We start from the raw sequence: 15,173 nt of genomic DNA, 5'->3' as shown, positions 1-15,173 counted from the left end.
GCCTCGATACAAGGATGCCCTTCGTACCATACAACTCCCTTAATTTTTTAGCCAAAACATCTGCTTTATCTCCTCCACCTTCACCAGTGACTTGTATAATGGCAGCACCAGTTGCGGCACGTCTAAACCTAACTGCTTCAATTCCCAACTCTTCTAGCCTAATCTGGCCTTTCGCTTCTTTAATAGCCTCCGCATATGTTACGCCTTTTTTCTGAATTTCCGCCGGGACAGTTACAACAACAGCAGCTGTTCGGGGAGTACGCAGTCTTGGCTTTTTAACTGGTGCCTGAAAACCTGTTACAGTTGGTTGAGCCAACACAGCACCTGACCTTTCCCTTTTCTTCCTTTTCCTTTTCTTTCTTTTCCCAACAATCAACCAATGTTCCTTAGAAAGGTTGGAAGCCGATTGCAGAGGCGAGGGCTGAGTAATAGCAGATACCTTTTCAATGGCCAATATTTCCTCTCCTGCAATTCTTTTATTTTTCTTCTTTTTTGAAATAGAGGATGGTCCTTGGGGCAAAGCAGTAGATGCTGCTTGCACCAAGCTTCTACTATTCACCTGTCTATTATCCTGGGATTGACCTGACTCAAATCTAGGGGGCCCAACGACCTTGCGTCGGTCCGCGGCTAGAGAAGGTCTTAATACAGGTGCAGGATTAAGCCTAGGCTCTAGACTCTCAAACCGTGCATTTAATCTATCCCCGATACGGCGCATCAGATTTGCCTCAAACTCCTCGAGGAGAGAAGGAGTGAGCGGTGGCTCCTTTGAATTAACTCCAACATGTTTCCGAAGATCCGTCATATCCTGCTGGAGTATCTCAATTTGCTTTTTGAGGCGCTCGTTGTCTTCACGCAGAGATCGAGTTTCCTCAGAAACTGAACGTTTAGCAAGCACCCCAATATCCTTCCGCATGTCCGCAATGGCATTTTTTGCCATATGGACCCATTGTCCTTTGATATTGGACGATTTTGTGGCGACCTTTTCAACAACTCCCAGGCTAGCCTCAATCCTCTTTACTAAATCCAATGACATATCCTCGCCCTGTTCCGACACCAAGACAGAAGATAGAGTACATTGTGTTTCTCGAGCTTTAATTTCCAAGGCCAAAAGCTCTTCTTCCTCGCGAGCCTTTTTCTCAGCTCTAGTTTCTTTCAACTTGGCAGATTTATTAGCAGGAACCGGATCCACATTCTCGCCCTTAGTGGATGGCCGACCTCTGCCTTTACGCCGCGTTATCTTTGAAGTCGCCTCTCTAGCGATATCTGAATCAGTGTCAGCGACTTCTCTGAAACGCTTCCGGGAGCTCCAAAACCGCGATGAAACTGTCAAAGACTCCCTTGCTTCAACACCTGAGTATGTGGAAGAATCCGACATCTCAGGGCACTCCAACATAATATCACTGGGGGGCGCTGGCAAAACAAACTGATCGCCCGCCGTTGCCACTCCAGCCTCCTGCTCAGCCGCATCACACGGCATCTCCACACTAACATCTTCTTTTGATTTGTTTTTTTTGTTTATTAGATTATTTATTGTTGTCATTTCATAAATTATTTTCCATGGGGGAAATACACAGTCCACCCAGGTGGTGCCCCCTGCACCTAGGTAACCCTTATACCACTCGGAGGACGGGTGGTATCCGAGGGCTGGCCGCTAGCGACTGACTTTACTCACCAGCCACCTGTAAATACAGGTAACCGACACCGCGCAAAACCTACAAGGCGCCCCAATGTCGGGAATTTAAGGGTTTTTTATTGAGATTTTCCTTTCTCTCAGGGCCGGCCAATAAAGGCAAGCCCCCCTGGCCACAAGCATGCCGCTAGACATGACAACGACACACGCCGGAGGTAACAGGTTGCCCGACGGAGAGTCGAAACCCACCCAGAAACTGCTTATCGCAGTCACCAGATCCGTCGCGCCATTGACCTAGAAGGTCATCTACAATATGCAGAAGCTACTGAGCATTACAAATGTAAAAAGACACGCAAGCTCTTCACCAACTCAACGCAAAAATATGCGCTCAACACCGGTCGTTACCGATTCAAAATGAACCGGGGGAAATATGAATGGAAATAAACCAATTATTAACTAAATTCTTTTTAAATCACTTAAGTTATTTAAATACAGATTTATTTTGGTATTACAAAGAGCTTTTATGAGAAAAATTTCATTTAAAAGACTTTGAGGCATTTTAATTACGAAATGTCTTTAAATACATAGAATGACCTTTGAAATAACCCTCGCTTTATGCGTTCTACAAAGCAATTAAATTAATAAGGGCTGAAACGCGAAGTAAAATTTTCTTGAGGTTTTTCAGCCACTTTTAAGTGACTCAAATACTGTGAAACAGACTCGGTTTACAGATTAATTTAACAAGCACTGCTATATATATTCATCATACATATTTCCGATTTTACAAAGGCTGTACGGATATTTCTTCTACATATTTCAATTTCATATGCTAGGCATATTTTAAATACGTGTTGATAACGATATTCATGTCATAAAATCGAGAGTACACGCATTCAACGTTGGATTAATATGTTTGTATGTTTGAAGATCGTATCGTAATGTATATCAATACTGGACACGATATATAATGCACAGAGGTGATAGATGTTCCACCAGCTTTACTCTCTTACTTGAGGTATTCAAACTTCAACTTGAACTTAAGTTATAACTGAAATTTTCCTTAGAAAAATCGCAGTTATCATCCTGACGAACCCTTTAATTGGCAGTAAATTTTAAAAATTACGCCAAAGAAGAACCCTACGTAATAGTTCCCTTATGTTCTCTTTCGTTCAAGTTATGTTTACACTGATGAAAAGAGATAGGTGCGATATAAATAATTTATTTTTATTATGATCCTTCATTGATTAAGTGTTATATTTTAATATATTTGTATTAGGAGGATGACTTGTGACAAGTGATTTGATAATTACAATAAGTGAAACGTAAACGTAACGTATATTAGTTAAAATGTATTATTAAGCCGGTTAAAGTTTTATCAAACATTCTCGACGTAGTTAAAAGTATCAATTTTATCATTAATCATTTATAACCACATTGTCATTGCTATGCGATATAGGTGCAATAACACAAAATGATTCCAACAAAAACACAAGTTAGAGATCATGCAATCAACCTCTGTTAATGGGACGATAACATATAATTTAATATATAAGGACTGATACACATTGTTTACAAATCGTGTGTATATCATATATTTAGAAAATGAATTTATATTAGGATTAAAAAGTGGGTGGACTTTCAAAACAACTATATAGAAAGGACTAAGGAGGAAAATAAGAAAAAGGTGCCCTAAAAAAGGCAGATAGAAGATAAAGAAGCGTTACCCGCGAATGGATACCCAAAGCCATGAATAGAAAAAATTAGAAAATGTTGGAAGAAATAAGGATATCGAGTAACAAATCTATACTGTTATATTCAACATTTGTAAAGATTGGAAATAAACGGGCCTTTATTATAACTTCAAATGCAACAAGATAAAATCTACGAATTTGAATGTCTTTGTATAATGACGTCATTAAGGCTGGTAAAAAGAGGCTATTGTCAGCCAAGTATTGACAAATTAATCATTAATTAAATTATTTTAAGCTAAAATAGGTATTGTAACATTTTGATGTTAAGGCCTTTTAAAATAAATTTTCATTCAGGGAATATTTTAAAATAACAAATAAAATGTTAGCAATATTTTGATTCAAAGTTAAGAATAGTTTTACACGTAACTTTAGTGTAGTGTGTGTTTTTAATTATTATTTTGTAGGTTAAGAATATTTTAAATACTGTAATATTGTGTTGGATATAATTGTTAGAGACTTTTGTATCTACAAGAAGAAATACGCGAGTACACAAATATCACTCAAATACATCCGGTAAATATTGAAGATTTTATATTGTTTATGAAGAATTTTCTTCTATAATATAATGTCTGATGCTAAGAACGTAAATGGCATCAAATTGAATTAAATTGACACCGGTAAGGTCACGTCACTTAAACTAATTGGAGATCAAGATATTATTGATTGCTATTCAATATTCTTCGTTATATAATTACAGTTTTCAAAGATTTTCCAAGATTGTTATTATGAAAATCACTTAAGTAACATCTGTTATTTAAAAATAGATAATTTAATTTTCTATATATTCCATAATTTGTGATACACTATATTTGGCATTAAATTTACGGTTATAAAGTTACACTAGAATTCAAAGTAAGAAATAAATTTTGCTTAAATTGGCCTTGGTATATAAATTATATAATTTTGAAATATTAATAGCTATGTTACTTCCGAGTTCTTCGTCGAGTTATAAAAATTATTTACATATTTCAATAAAACGTATTAAAAAGTAAAACATATATATAAGCGCCAAATGTTACAATATTTACTTAACACGATATTTTGAAAGCTTTATCCCACCAGTTAAAAGTGATTTCATTGATCAGATTTATTTAAATTCGTAGTACCACGAAGTCAATATTATTATGATGATGAAAAAAAGTACATTATTAAAAAATATTCAACTCCAAGAACAAATAATAACTAAGTATTTGATAAGCCAACGACCTGCGGCAAGATAGTGATATTTGCTACTGTGGTATAAATTTTAATTCAATGGTGAAAAATATTAGTTAAAATTATAAAACATATAAAGTGTATATATGTTTTATAATTTTAACTATATGTGTTAATTATTCAATTAAATCAAACCATTTCTGCATTGTAAAATTGTAAGCACGTGCGTTATTATATAATAAAAAAAAACAAACGTATTATATTATTTTACGATTAATTTATAAAAAAATAGAATATTATTTTTATCCTAATTCATAAATCCATAGTAATTATTGAATAATAATTATTGATAATTAAGATTAATAATAATTGATAATGTGTATCTAAAGAAATATGAAAAAACATTTGCGTTTTGTATCATATATTTCTGCGATAAATTTTCTAAAATAAATTTATTTTTCTGTCAATTCAGGAAGTTATTTACATACCAACATTGACGTTAATCGGCTAATAAAAGATATGTTATCAACGACTGATAATAAACTAAATTTTCTTGTGACAAAATAAACAGAAATTATAAAAATTGGTTGAAAATTCCTCTGTTGAATGAGAACCTGCCACACTAGCCGTCTCCCATATAAATGCAAAATCTATAAAATATAACTATTTACACGGCTTACTTACAGTGCCTACAACACTATTCCATGTTTTAATCTCAATTATAAACACAAATTGCATTAATTCGTAATAAAACCAATTCAAAACTAGGGTCTACGCTGATGCTACGAATAAAATGCGCAGTTTATTAGTTAATCAATATGTGGTCTAGTCTTATTGGAGCTTTGCGAATCGTCCTTTATCTTCCTAATGGGTAATGTTTCTAATTAGCCTACAGTTATAACAGTGATCCTTTTAACTGATTTAAAAGTAATATGTAAGTGATGTTGAAATTGTGGTAAACAGAACAGAAATATTACAAAAAAGTAAAAATAATAACAATATTACACTCCCAATTTTAGATTTTACTTGTAATTGCTTATTGTTACGTAAAATTGCTACTGAAATAGCAAATTAGGTATCAGATAGGCATTTAACAATGTTTTTTTTTTTAAATTGATCAGCACACTACCGAATCGGCCAATCTCTTGATAAGTAGTGTTTATTCTATTATATTCGGGAAGGATTCGAGTGAGAGGTCTCTGAACTACCAGGTATATAGGAATTATAAAATACGTTTTTATTTACGAAATTAGTTAACAGATGGAATATATACGAGTACATACTTAAGGGATAGTTTCATCAAAATCAGTTCGGTAGTTGTGCGCATTTCGGTAACCTACGTAGATATTGTTGTCAAATTACTTTTAATGTATAAAATATAATAAACATACAGAACAGTTATGGCCCGGTGGTTAAAGCGTGCGTGTCTCAACCCTGTGGTCGTGCGTTCGAACACGATTTTTTCTATCCGTGTGCGCCATGAAGGCAAACATCGAAAGGAAAGCCTTATACCTTAGACCTTATTCTCGACATATCGACTACAGTTGATCACCTACTTGCCTATTACGAAAAAAAATCATCACGAAACAGAAATCTGCGACCAAGCTTAGCGCCAATTTTTCAATTATTATTTATCAATAGAACTCTTAACTATTATATCTAAACTATTAAACCGATATGCCATACTAACCATATAACTTTCATAAACATATAACTTTCATACTTGTCGATTGCTTAAAATTAAGTCAACAAATAATAAATATTAATTAAATTAGTTTTAACTACGACATCGTCTTGCCATAGAAGAAAATGAATGCCGTGCTCATTGCGTCAGCATGGCTAATATTGTCCCTTTATGTTATGAAATTAATAACCAAAATAACGTAATACCGTATAAGCGTAACTGATCTGGCAAGAAGTATAAATAAAAGAATGCAAAGACATATTTACATTTCTTTCCAAAATTTGCCCACAAATTGCATATGAAAAAAAATCTGCATATATATAAAATATGCATAAGAAAAAGATATCTCTGGAACATCTCTGGATATCTTTTTCACTTTTTGATATAGACACTGCCTTTTTTCATAACAAATACATCAATGGAATTTCCTATGTCAAATTAGTTGTATGGTCTTTATCAAAATTAAAAAAAAGTACCATCAACAAAGAGAACTGAAGAAATATTAATTCGATTGGGTATAGAAACTTTCAACATGTAATATCGAAACCGCACCGTCGGTTTGTAATAAGATAGGAAAAGTAGATATTATTATCATTGTTATATTATCTAAGCAATTCATAAAGAAACTATTATTAACCAAAAACATTTACATTACAACGCATTCGCAACATATCTGCAGTGTATTCAAGTACGGTCAAGAAATTTAATTTTTGTAACAAATTAATTCTATCTCAATCCTATCTCTTTAAAATAAGGCACATTTTCGCATATTAAAGGATTACTCCTGAACGATTATCCTTATTTAATGATTCAATGTACCTGCTGAAATTAATATACAATAAATCAGACAATACTTTTAATATGTTGAGATATACAATAGTAAGTAGTATGTTGTATATATGCCACAATATGAAAACCTGGTACTTAAGTAATATTGATAGCAAAATAGTTGTATATATGCTGATAAGTGAAATAATTGATAGTAAATACCTGTCTGAAGTCTTGAAATAATACGCAATATCTTTGGATTAAATACATTCCTGATTTTCTTATAAGAAAAATCGAATGGAAAAGATACTACTTGGGACAACTCGTACTGTATGTGCCTTGTGGGTAAGTATCGCTAAACACTATGGGCGTGTGTTTTCCAAGGGATTTATTTTACGTAATGAATAATTGCTTATACCGCGTACGGTGAACAAAAATTGAAAAATAATTTACGCGTCAGAGGATCTACCTTCCTACAAAAGTTAAATTTAGTAAAACCTATAAAGAGTTTTTATCACTGCACATTTTTATATATACCACTTCGATTAATATTCGATTGATTATAATTTTATAATTATTTATATAGTATATTATAACAGCACATAAAAAATGTATAAAACACTTACATAGCCGAACTTTGCCGTCATGTTTTGTCCCGTTGTATATTACGTTGAACATACATCTAACTGAATTTTCCAGTCGATTTTCCTTTGAACAATCCACTTTTATGTAATAATTAAACACACGCATTCAAAACACTCAAAACATATTTTCGCCTAGCGTTACAAACAATAGGTTTTGTAACACGCAAAATAAAGTACTTGGAAAACACCTCAAATGCTTCACATCACTCTAATGAAACTTCCCGTATATTTTCACACGCGTGCTACACGAGTCGAGCCGCGAAAACGACATGTGCGCTCTTCGACGGTCGGCCGATGACTACGGAATACGAGATAAAAACCGCGCTTGATTATAAACTTATAAGCTAAACTTTTTTGTTTGTGTGTGTGATGTGCTCAGGCTTTTTGTTCTTTAATTTTTCACTGAAAGGGCCTTTATGTTGAGTTAAATTCGCGATTGCTCGCTTAATCGCTTTAAACTTTTAAGGACTATCAAATAAAAACGGATAAAGGTTGCTTCAAAGAAAAATAAAAGAGAAATCAGAACGTTCAAGTTGTACACCTGAGTGCTTGAGTGGTCGCTGTAATCTATGCGTGGCTTTATCAAAATGGGCCAATGCGCGTGCCTACAACCTCACTGCTTTTTATTTAGCCCGAGAAATCCTTCACCCGAGCGATAGCGTCGCTTTGCTTTACATAAATTACTTTTTTTTGTTCGCGATAGCACCGATCGCGCTATGCTAATAGGCAATGGATTTAACATTCAGATGTGCTTACATGAAACTGAAAAGTGATGTTTTGAAGTTTTTCTTCACGTTTGTGCCTTTTTAATTTCACTATTGGTATTCAATGTTTGACCTGAACGTATTATTCTTTTCATGTGATTAATGATAAGGATTAATGTAGGTTTAGTTTATACAGGTGTTAAATTCGTTGAATTACATAATTATAAGTTACCACAACTATACAAATACTATCACTATTATTTATTTTTATATAAATATGCGCTTTTAATTATGATTGTTGACAATGATGCACGCATGGTTTAATCTTAAAATAGAAAGACGAGTTTTTATAGAAATGGAAAAATATATGTAAATTTGATACACAAGAAATGTATGACCTTCAAGCTATACGCCAAGTACTAATCAATATAAAAAAAATTGTAGATTTTTAACGTTTAAAGCAACAGTGCTTTTATACGCCCTCCATGGTAGCGTTAAACGTTTAATCTTCTATATATATATAAGATAAATGGTCTTTGTTTGAGGCTCCTTCACGCCTAAACCACTGATCGTATCGACATGACACTACTGCCATTCGATGCGAAATTTTTCCTAGATGGTTTATTATAAAATTCCAACGTTCCTTCATTTTTTTATTGCTGTTTTACTTTTATGAAAATTTATACATACGGACTTCACCGCGGAAACATTCGGAGAGGCTTCCTAGAACCTCAAAACGTCTGTTTTCTGTTAAATCGTCGATTTTCGAACATTTTCAATTTTCTTAGCGGGAAGTTAAAAAGAAGAATAATAAAAATATGAAACAAAATTTTATTTATTTCCTATTTTAATTCGCCCAGCAAAGCGGACGGGAAACGGCTAGTGCAACCATAAATCGAAGTCGCATTAGAAGTTCAATTTTAACCAATAGGTGGTTAAGTCTAAACCATTTTTTTTAATATGCAAAGCATGCTAACCATTACACTAATAAGTTTGTATAGAAAACAATGTCAAACAGGCATCATACTTTCAAATAGTTCTCAAGTAGTTTGAAGTAACAAGACCTGTGTGGAGGCTGTGCAAATATTAATTAGCTAGATAATTACATACAAAACATCCCAGCTCATTAGGCCTGCGTGTTTTTGTTTGCACATATATTTAGCGTGTCTTCGCTGAAAATTATCACTATATCTAATATATAAAATTCTCGTGTCACAATGTTCGTTCCCATACTCCTCCGAAACGGCTCGACGGATTCTTATGAAATTTGTTATGCATATTCAGTAAGTCTGAGAATCGGCTACTATCTATCTTTCAAAAGCCAAAGTGATAAGGGGTGTCCATCCCAGATTTATATTTTTATGTTTTAGACAAAAAAAAATGTTTTTATTTTTTTATGATACAGCATACAAAAATACATACAACCCTTAATTTTCATCTACCCTCTACGATCAACCTCTATTTTTATTTGTTAGTTAAGAACTTATAACTTGAAATGTTTTTTTTAGTAAATCAGATTTATAACACAAGACTTTAATATATTCTAACTATATCTTTTGAGTATTTTGACGTCATAAAAAAGAAGCGGTGATTGGGGAAATCACCTTTTTGTAGGTCAAAATACCGAAACTTTTGTAATTCTTCCTTATTAAGAGGTCACATTTTACTATGGGGACATTGAGAATTTAGGTGAATTACCGTATTTAAGATTCAAATCGCAGTTCAATTAATCATTAAATCGTAAATGGATGTGTTCAGTGACATTTCCTATTTCCGAAGTCGTTGACACGTCTTTTGTGTCCTTCCTTGTTTAGTATTTTAATTTACCATTGAATGAATTCTTTCGAGGCCCCAAAACTTCACGTCGTTAGGTGCAATTTTATTCATTAAAAAAAAGGGCGTACGCACACGCGCGTAAGAAGTTATACTTCTTTGACATTATTAAAAATAGTTTTTGATTGCATGCAAATAATTAATTACACTTAAATAATCAAAAACTGGAAAAGGAGTCATTATAGTCAATAAAGTTCAGTTTACATTTGAAAAATTAAATATATAAATATTTATTATTATTCTCTTACATTAAGTGTAACATAAATTCTATTATTATTCGAATGTTGTTTTTAAATTATGTCCAATACCGTAGCATCTTCCGTGGGCAACTTCATTCTGTTAATTTTGTGTCACGGTGCGCGCGCATCGTAAAATTTCACTCTCATCAATTTTTCATAACGCGCCTAAAGAACTTCAAAAAAAACTGGAAAATTATTAAGACGCATTTAAATCAATAATTTTCCTTTATATGTGTTTATTCAATTCATTTATTAAAATATATCTACAAAAGTAACCAAAGAAGTTAATAAAATAACATTTCAATAATTAAAACAGAGCTAAACATTGCTAGGGCCTTCAATCACCTAAATGAATCTCAGTACAACAAGTGTTTACAGTAAAACCATCCTTGACCCAACGTCGTAGCCTTTACAATACATTTCCTTTATTTGACTTTAATCTTCAGTTATGACAAGTGCATATTTAACTGTATTTACTTGATGCGACTTCCGCTATTTTCGATCGCAGATGTTCCGATTAGTGATTTTGAAAATGGAAGTAATTTGTGTTACTTTTGGTTAAGTCAAGTTTAGGCGTTAACTATTTCAGTAAATTGATTGTTAAATAGCAAAATTAAATAACGTATTACGATAGTACTACTAAAGTCACGCTCAGAGTGTTCTCAAGTTCTCTATACTAACAGGACTATAAAAGTTCACAGCACAAGTCAGGAACAAGTATAAATCACCAATGTGCACTTCCGTCGTTTGGTCGCAGGAACACAGAATCCGGGGGAACTGCTTATTTGAAACGTCCCATCCGAATTTATTCCAATCATCGAATTATTGTGTTTCCTACAGGAACAACTACGGAATAGAAAAAGTTGGATGGATGAACTAGAACCAATGTCACTTGTTTACGATCATACAGTAATAGTCATTTATCACAATGCATTATTCTGCTCACTAGTAGTGCGTTAGGTACGCACTAGTAGTGCGTTAGGTACGCACTATTGTGAGCAGATGTGAGATTATAGAAGAGAGGGTAAACGGGAAGTGATAATAAGTCCATGGACACTCTCACTGCCAGTGCGAGGGCGCCGCTCTCTCTTTTCTTGAAAGACCCTAAGTCGAAGTGGTTCGGAAATACTTTGGTGGGCAGCTGGTTCCACATAGTGGTAGTGCGCTCAGTTGTGGAACGACGGACTTTGATTGTATTCTGCCTTGACATCCAATGATGAAAATCACCTGCATTAATCCGAACAACTCTGAACATTCTCCATGGGTATTCAGTATCAAATTGCGTATTCAGATTTCATTAACTCCTTTCATTATCGGTCTAAGATCACTATACAAAAGAGATCGGGTATTTACGAATACTGATGAACGACGTTTAAGACTATGCACCTATGTAATTCTTAATATAAAACCTTATTTTCATACCAAGCCCAAGAAGTAAGCCAGCACAGACCACTACTTACTACGGTACTATATTGCTAGCTTACATAGTTAGGTTATTTCAAAAATAGAATACATAAACAAATTCTGTGTGTTCTGTGGTTTATAATTGTCTATAAGCTTTACAGTAAATGTGACAGTTACCCAAATCCGCTGTATGAAAACAAATCTAGTTGGCCAGTTTAATGGTTGTTTGTTTAACCTTGATACTCCGTTACTCAAATATTACCTACATTCGTGTCTCATTGCATAATATAACAAAATAAATGCAAATTCACTTTATTCTTCAAATATTTTAAATGCTACATGATACCACTTGGATATGAGACAAGTAAATAATGACCGATCTCTCGAAATTGAGTTTGCATTGAATCGAGAGCACTAAAGCCAGACAAATAATAAAAACTTTTACGCTTGAGTACATTTTAAAAATCAAGTTATATATTCTATGGAAATCTTTATGGTTGCTCGTGTTTCATATAAATTGATTATCTATAGAACATTTAGTCTTGACTGATACGTCAATGCAGACGTTGCATTTAGTTGGAAATGCATTTTATTATAATTTTTTCTTGGGTACGAAATTATTTTGAGTAAAAGTACTCTTGAGAGTAAAAAAAATCTGAATATTGCCATAAATAAATATTATTATAAATAAATACTATGTTACTCCTGAAGTTTCGCCCTCCGAGGTTTCGCAATGGTTTCCGGATCTTTGACACAATATATCTAGAGTCCTATACAATGACTACTATTTGCTAGTTTTTTCTAGTGTTACTTTGTAGTGATTTGTTTAGACACGGCAATCTGTCAGGTCCCTTACTAAACTTTTAATCTTTTTTTTAATTTTTTTTTTGCAAACGGGCAGGAGGCTCACTTTAAAATTTATTTATTAATATACCTCTTTAAACTTCTTTTTTTAGATATACTTTGGCGCGTAAATATTAAGGGTTATATTCCTAATACATATCCCAAAACCTGATTAAAAATGTGCTAAAACTAGTTACATTAGTAGATCAGGCGTGTCTGTTTGTGTGAACAATTAAATATACGAGGCGCCAGTCGACAAACATAACTACAGTAAACTTAGTATATGTTATGTACTGATGGACAATCTTTACATACTTTGAACTTGAGGATAATGGAGCCATGAGATTCTAAATTTGAATTTAGAATTCAAAAAAATAACTGTCAATTGTCGAATGTTAATTGTCAAACTGGCACTTGTAATTAGTTTGATATGTTCTACAGATTATTTGAAATTAACCCACTAATCAAGTTGCTGTGGGTATAACGTTATCTTCACGCACTTCCTGACTCTGTGTTTGAAAATGAATATGACAGCGCTTAAAGCCAAGACAATACCAAAACTGACATTTTACATGAATCTTCGTTGCATTGGTATTTAACGAATTGTTATTTGTAGTATTGAAAACACTGTATTTGTATTATTATTTGAATTAAAAAAACCTTCAGCACATTTAATAGTGATTATTATCTTTATAATTTTTGCGGGACTTTGACCTCTATAACTACCATTCAAGTGTAATACGTAAGTATGACGCGTGACTTGCGGCCTTTGTGAGTGGATACCTCTGTAACTAAGACTTGACATTGATTACAAAGTGTAGAGTCTAGGTATAGACTATCCACGTCAAACAAAATATTTAAATCCAAAGAGCGATATCGTTGTATATTTTACACCATTATATAGCTAAGTGGGTCTGTGCAACATCAAATATTGTATTATTATTTTGCCCAGAAATGATCCCTCTGGGTTGTTATTTGTTATGTGAAATTGTTTAATAAATTAAATATGTACAAACGTTTTAAATGTCTTGTACGAGACTATACAAAACGGTATAATTGTTTTAAGAAAGTTATTAAAACAGCAAAGAGGATGCACCTTCAATAATTTTAACTGTAAATATTCTCTTGAGTGGTTGCCATTTTTCATGTACTAAAATTTATTTGTTACGTGTCCCGGAATCAGGTCGCTAGCTTTGGTGTGTTATATTTGTTGTTTGGACAAAGCCTTCCTTGCCTAACCAACTTCAAAAGGAGGTATTCAGAGCTGTAAATGAAATGGATAATCCTTGCTCTATGGTTGTTCACAAATTTTGCGGGAACAAAAAAGTTGAGATATTTATTATTGATTAAAATTCGGTATATTCCAAATTAAACGCTAAAAATTTCATCACAATCAGTTCAGTGGTATCCTCATAGTTATACCTTAGCACGATTAAAATTTAATGTGTCTTTAAAGTAATAGTTAAATTATCTTGATAATACGCATCAATTATACAACAGTACATGATTCTTAGTTCAAATCATAAAATATATTTCATATGTGATGAGCAAAGTAATTAAAATATATTAAAATAATAAATTAATGCCACGTTCTCCAATGATATTAACACATGGTTATTATATTTATTGTTTATGTTTTGTCTATGTTTATATATCGCATATTTTACATAATCTTGCAACTGGCAAGTTACGGGGAAAACGGGGAAAGTTAGAGGAAACTGACTTTAAATGAAGCGTAGTTTTTTAAGTTCAACATTTTCCAAGATGTACGTGTACTTTACTTGAATTATCCTCATTTTTTTTTTCAATTTTGTAAGGTATTTAAAGAAGTTTTTATAAAGTTTAATCGTATATTAGGTTCTTTTTAGTTCATGTGTGAACTTCACCCCATCCAAGAGTAACTTATTGGATTTTTTTATATAAAGCATTTGTGTTTCCATTAAGGTATGGGGTAAATGTTCCCAGATGGACAGATGGACAATACCTACTTAAACTGTTACTGTTCGGCATTTACTAACCAGTCTTAAGTTGCACTGAAGCACGAATTGATCCATTATTTAATTATTTTTATATGGATTATCATCTCTAAATGATTTTTTTTTAATTCACAATATACGTTTTCCACGACTCGTCTTTTACTGTAAGCAGCACTGAAATCCTCATTTGACCTCACCACATACCGGTTAGCAAAGTTTTCTATATTATTGTCGATTAGTAATTAAATTTAGAAGAATGTTTTTTTTTAAGTATCAGGGGCAAACGGGCAGGAGGCTCATCTTATCTTAATTGGCCGCCGTCCATGGACACTCTCAGTGCCAGAGGGCTCGCGAGTTTGTTGCCGGCCTTTTAATAATACACTATTGGTTCGGAAATCGATCGATGAGCAGCTGGTCCCACATAGTGGTGGTAAGAATCACAGATTTAACTGTAAAGTCAAAGTCAAATCATTTATTCCAATTAGACCATCTAAAATGGCACTTTTGAACGTCAAAAAAAAATACAAAGAAGATTCTAGTTG

General features: G+C 33.1%; 1 protein-coding gene across 3 annotated transcripts in view; it reads right to left on the bottom strand.

Moving 5' to 3' along the window:
* LOC125052439 overlaps positions 1-15,173 on the bottom strand; it is a 108,134-nt gene that overhangs the window by 36,980 nt on the left and 55,981 nt on the right. Inside the window, exon 1 of one of the 3 annotated variants that reach the window (XM_047653290.1) lies at positions 7,615-7,944. The exons of the other annotated variants lie outside the window; for them this stretch is intronic. Within the exon in view, the coding sequence (XP_047509246.1) occupies positions 7,615-7,616 (2 nt within the window). The 5' untranslated portion in view covers positions 7,617-7,944. Of the gene's footprint in view, positions 1-7,614; positions 7,945-15,173 lie in introns of those variants that run through there. 3 annotated transcript variants of the gene reach the window in all.

The sequence above is a fragment of the Pieris napi genome, chromosome 9 (assembly GCF_905475465.1).
Source record: "Pieris napi chromosome 9, ilPieNapi1.2, whole genome shotgun sequence".
Classification (NCBI taxonomy): domain Eukaryota; kingdom Metazoa; phylum Arthropoda; class Insecta; order Lepidoptera; family Pieridae; genus Pieris; species Pieris napi.
The sequence above is the reverse complement of the archived record's forward strand: the minus strand, read 5'-3'. Positions and strand labels throughout refer to the sequence as shown.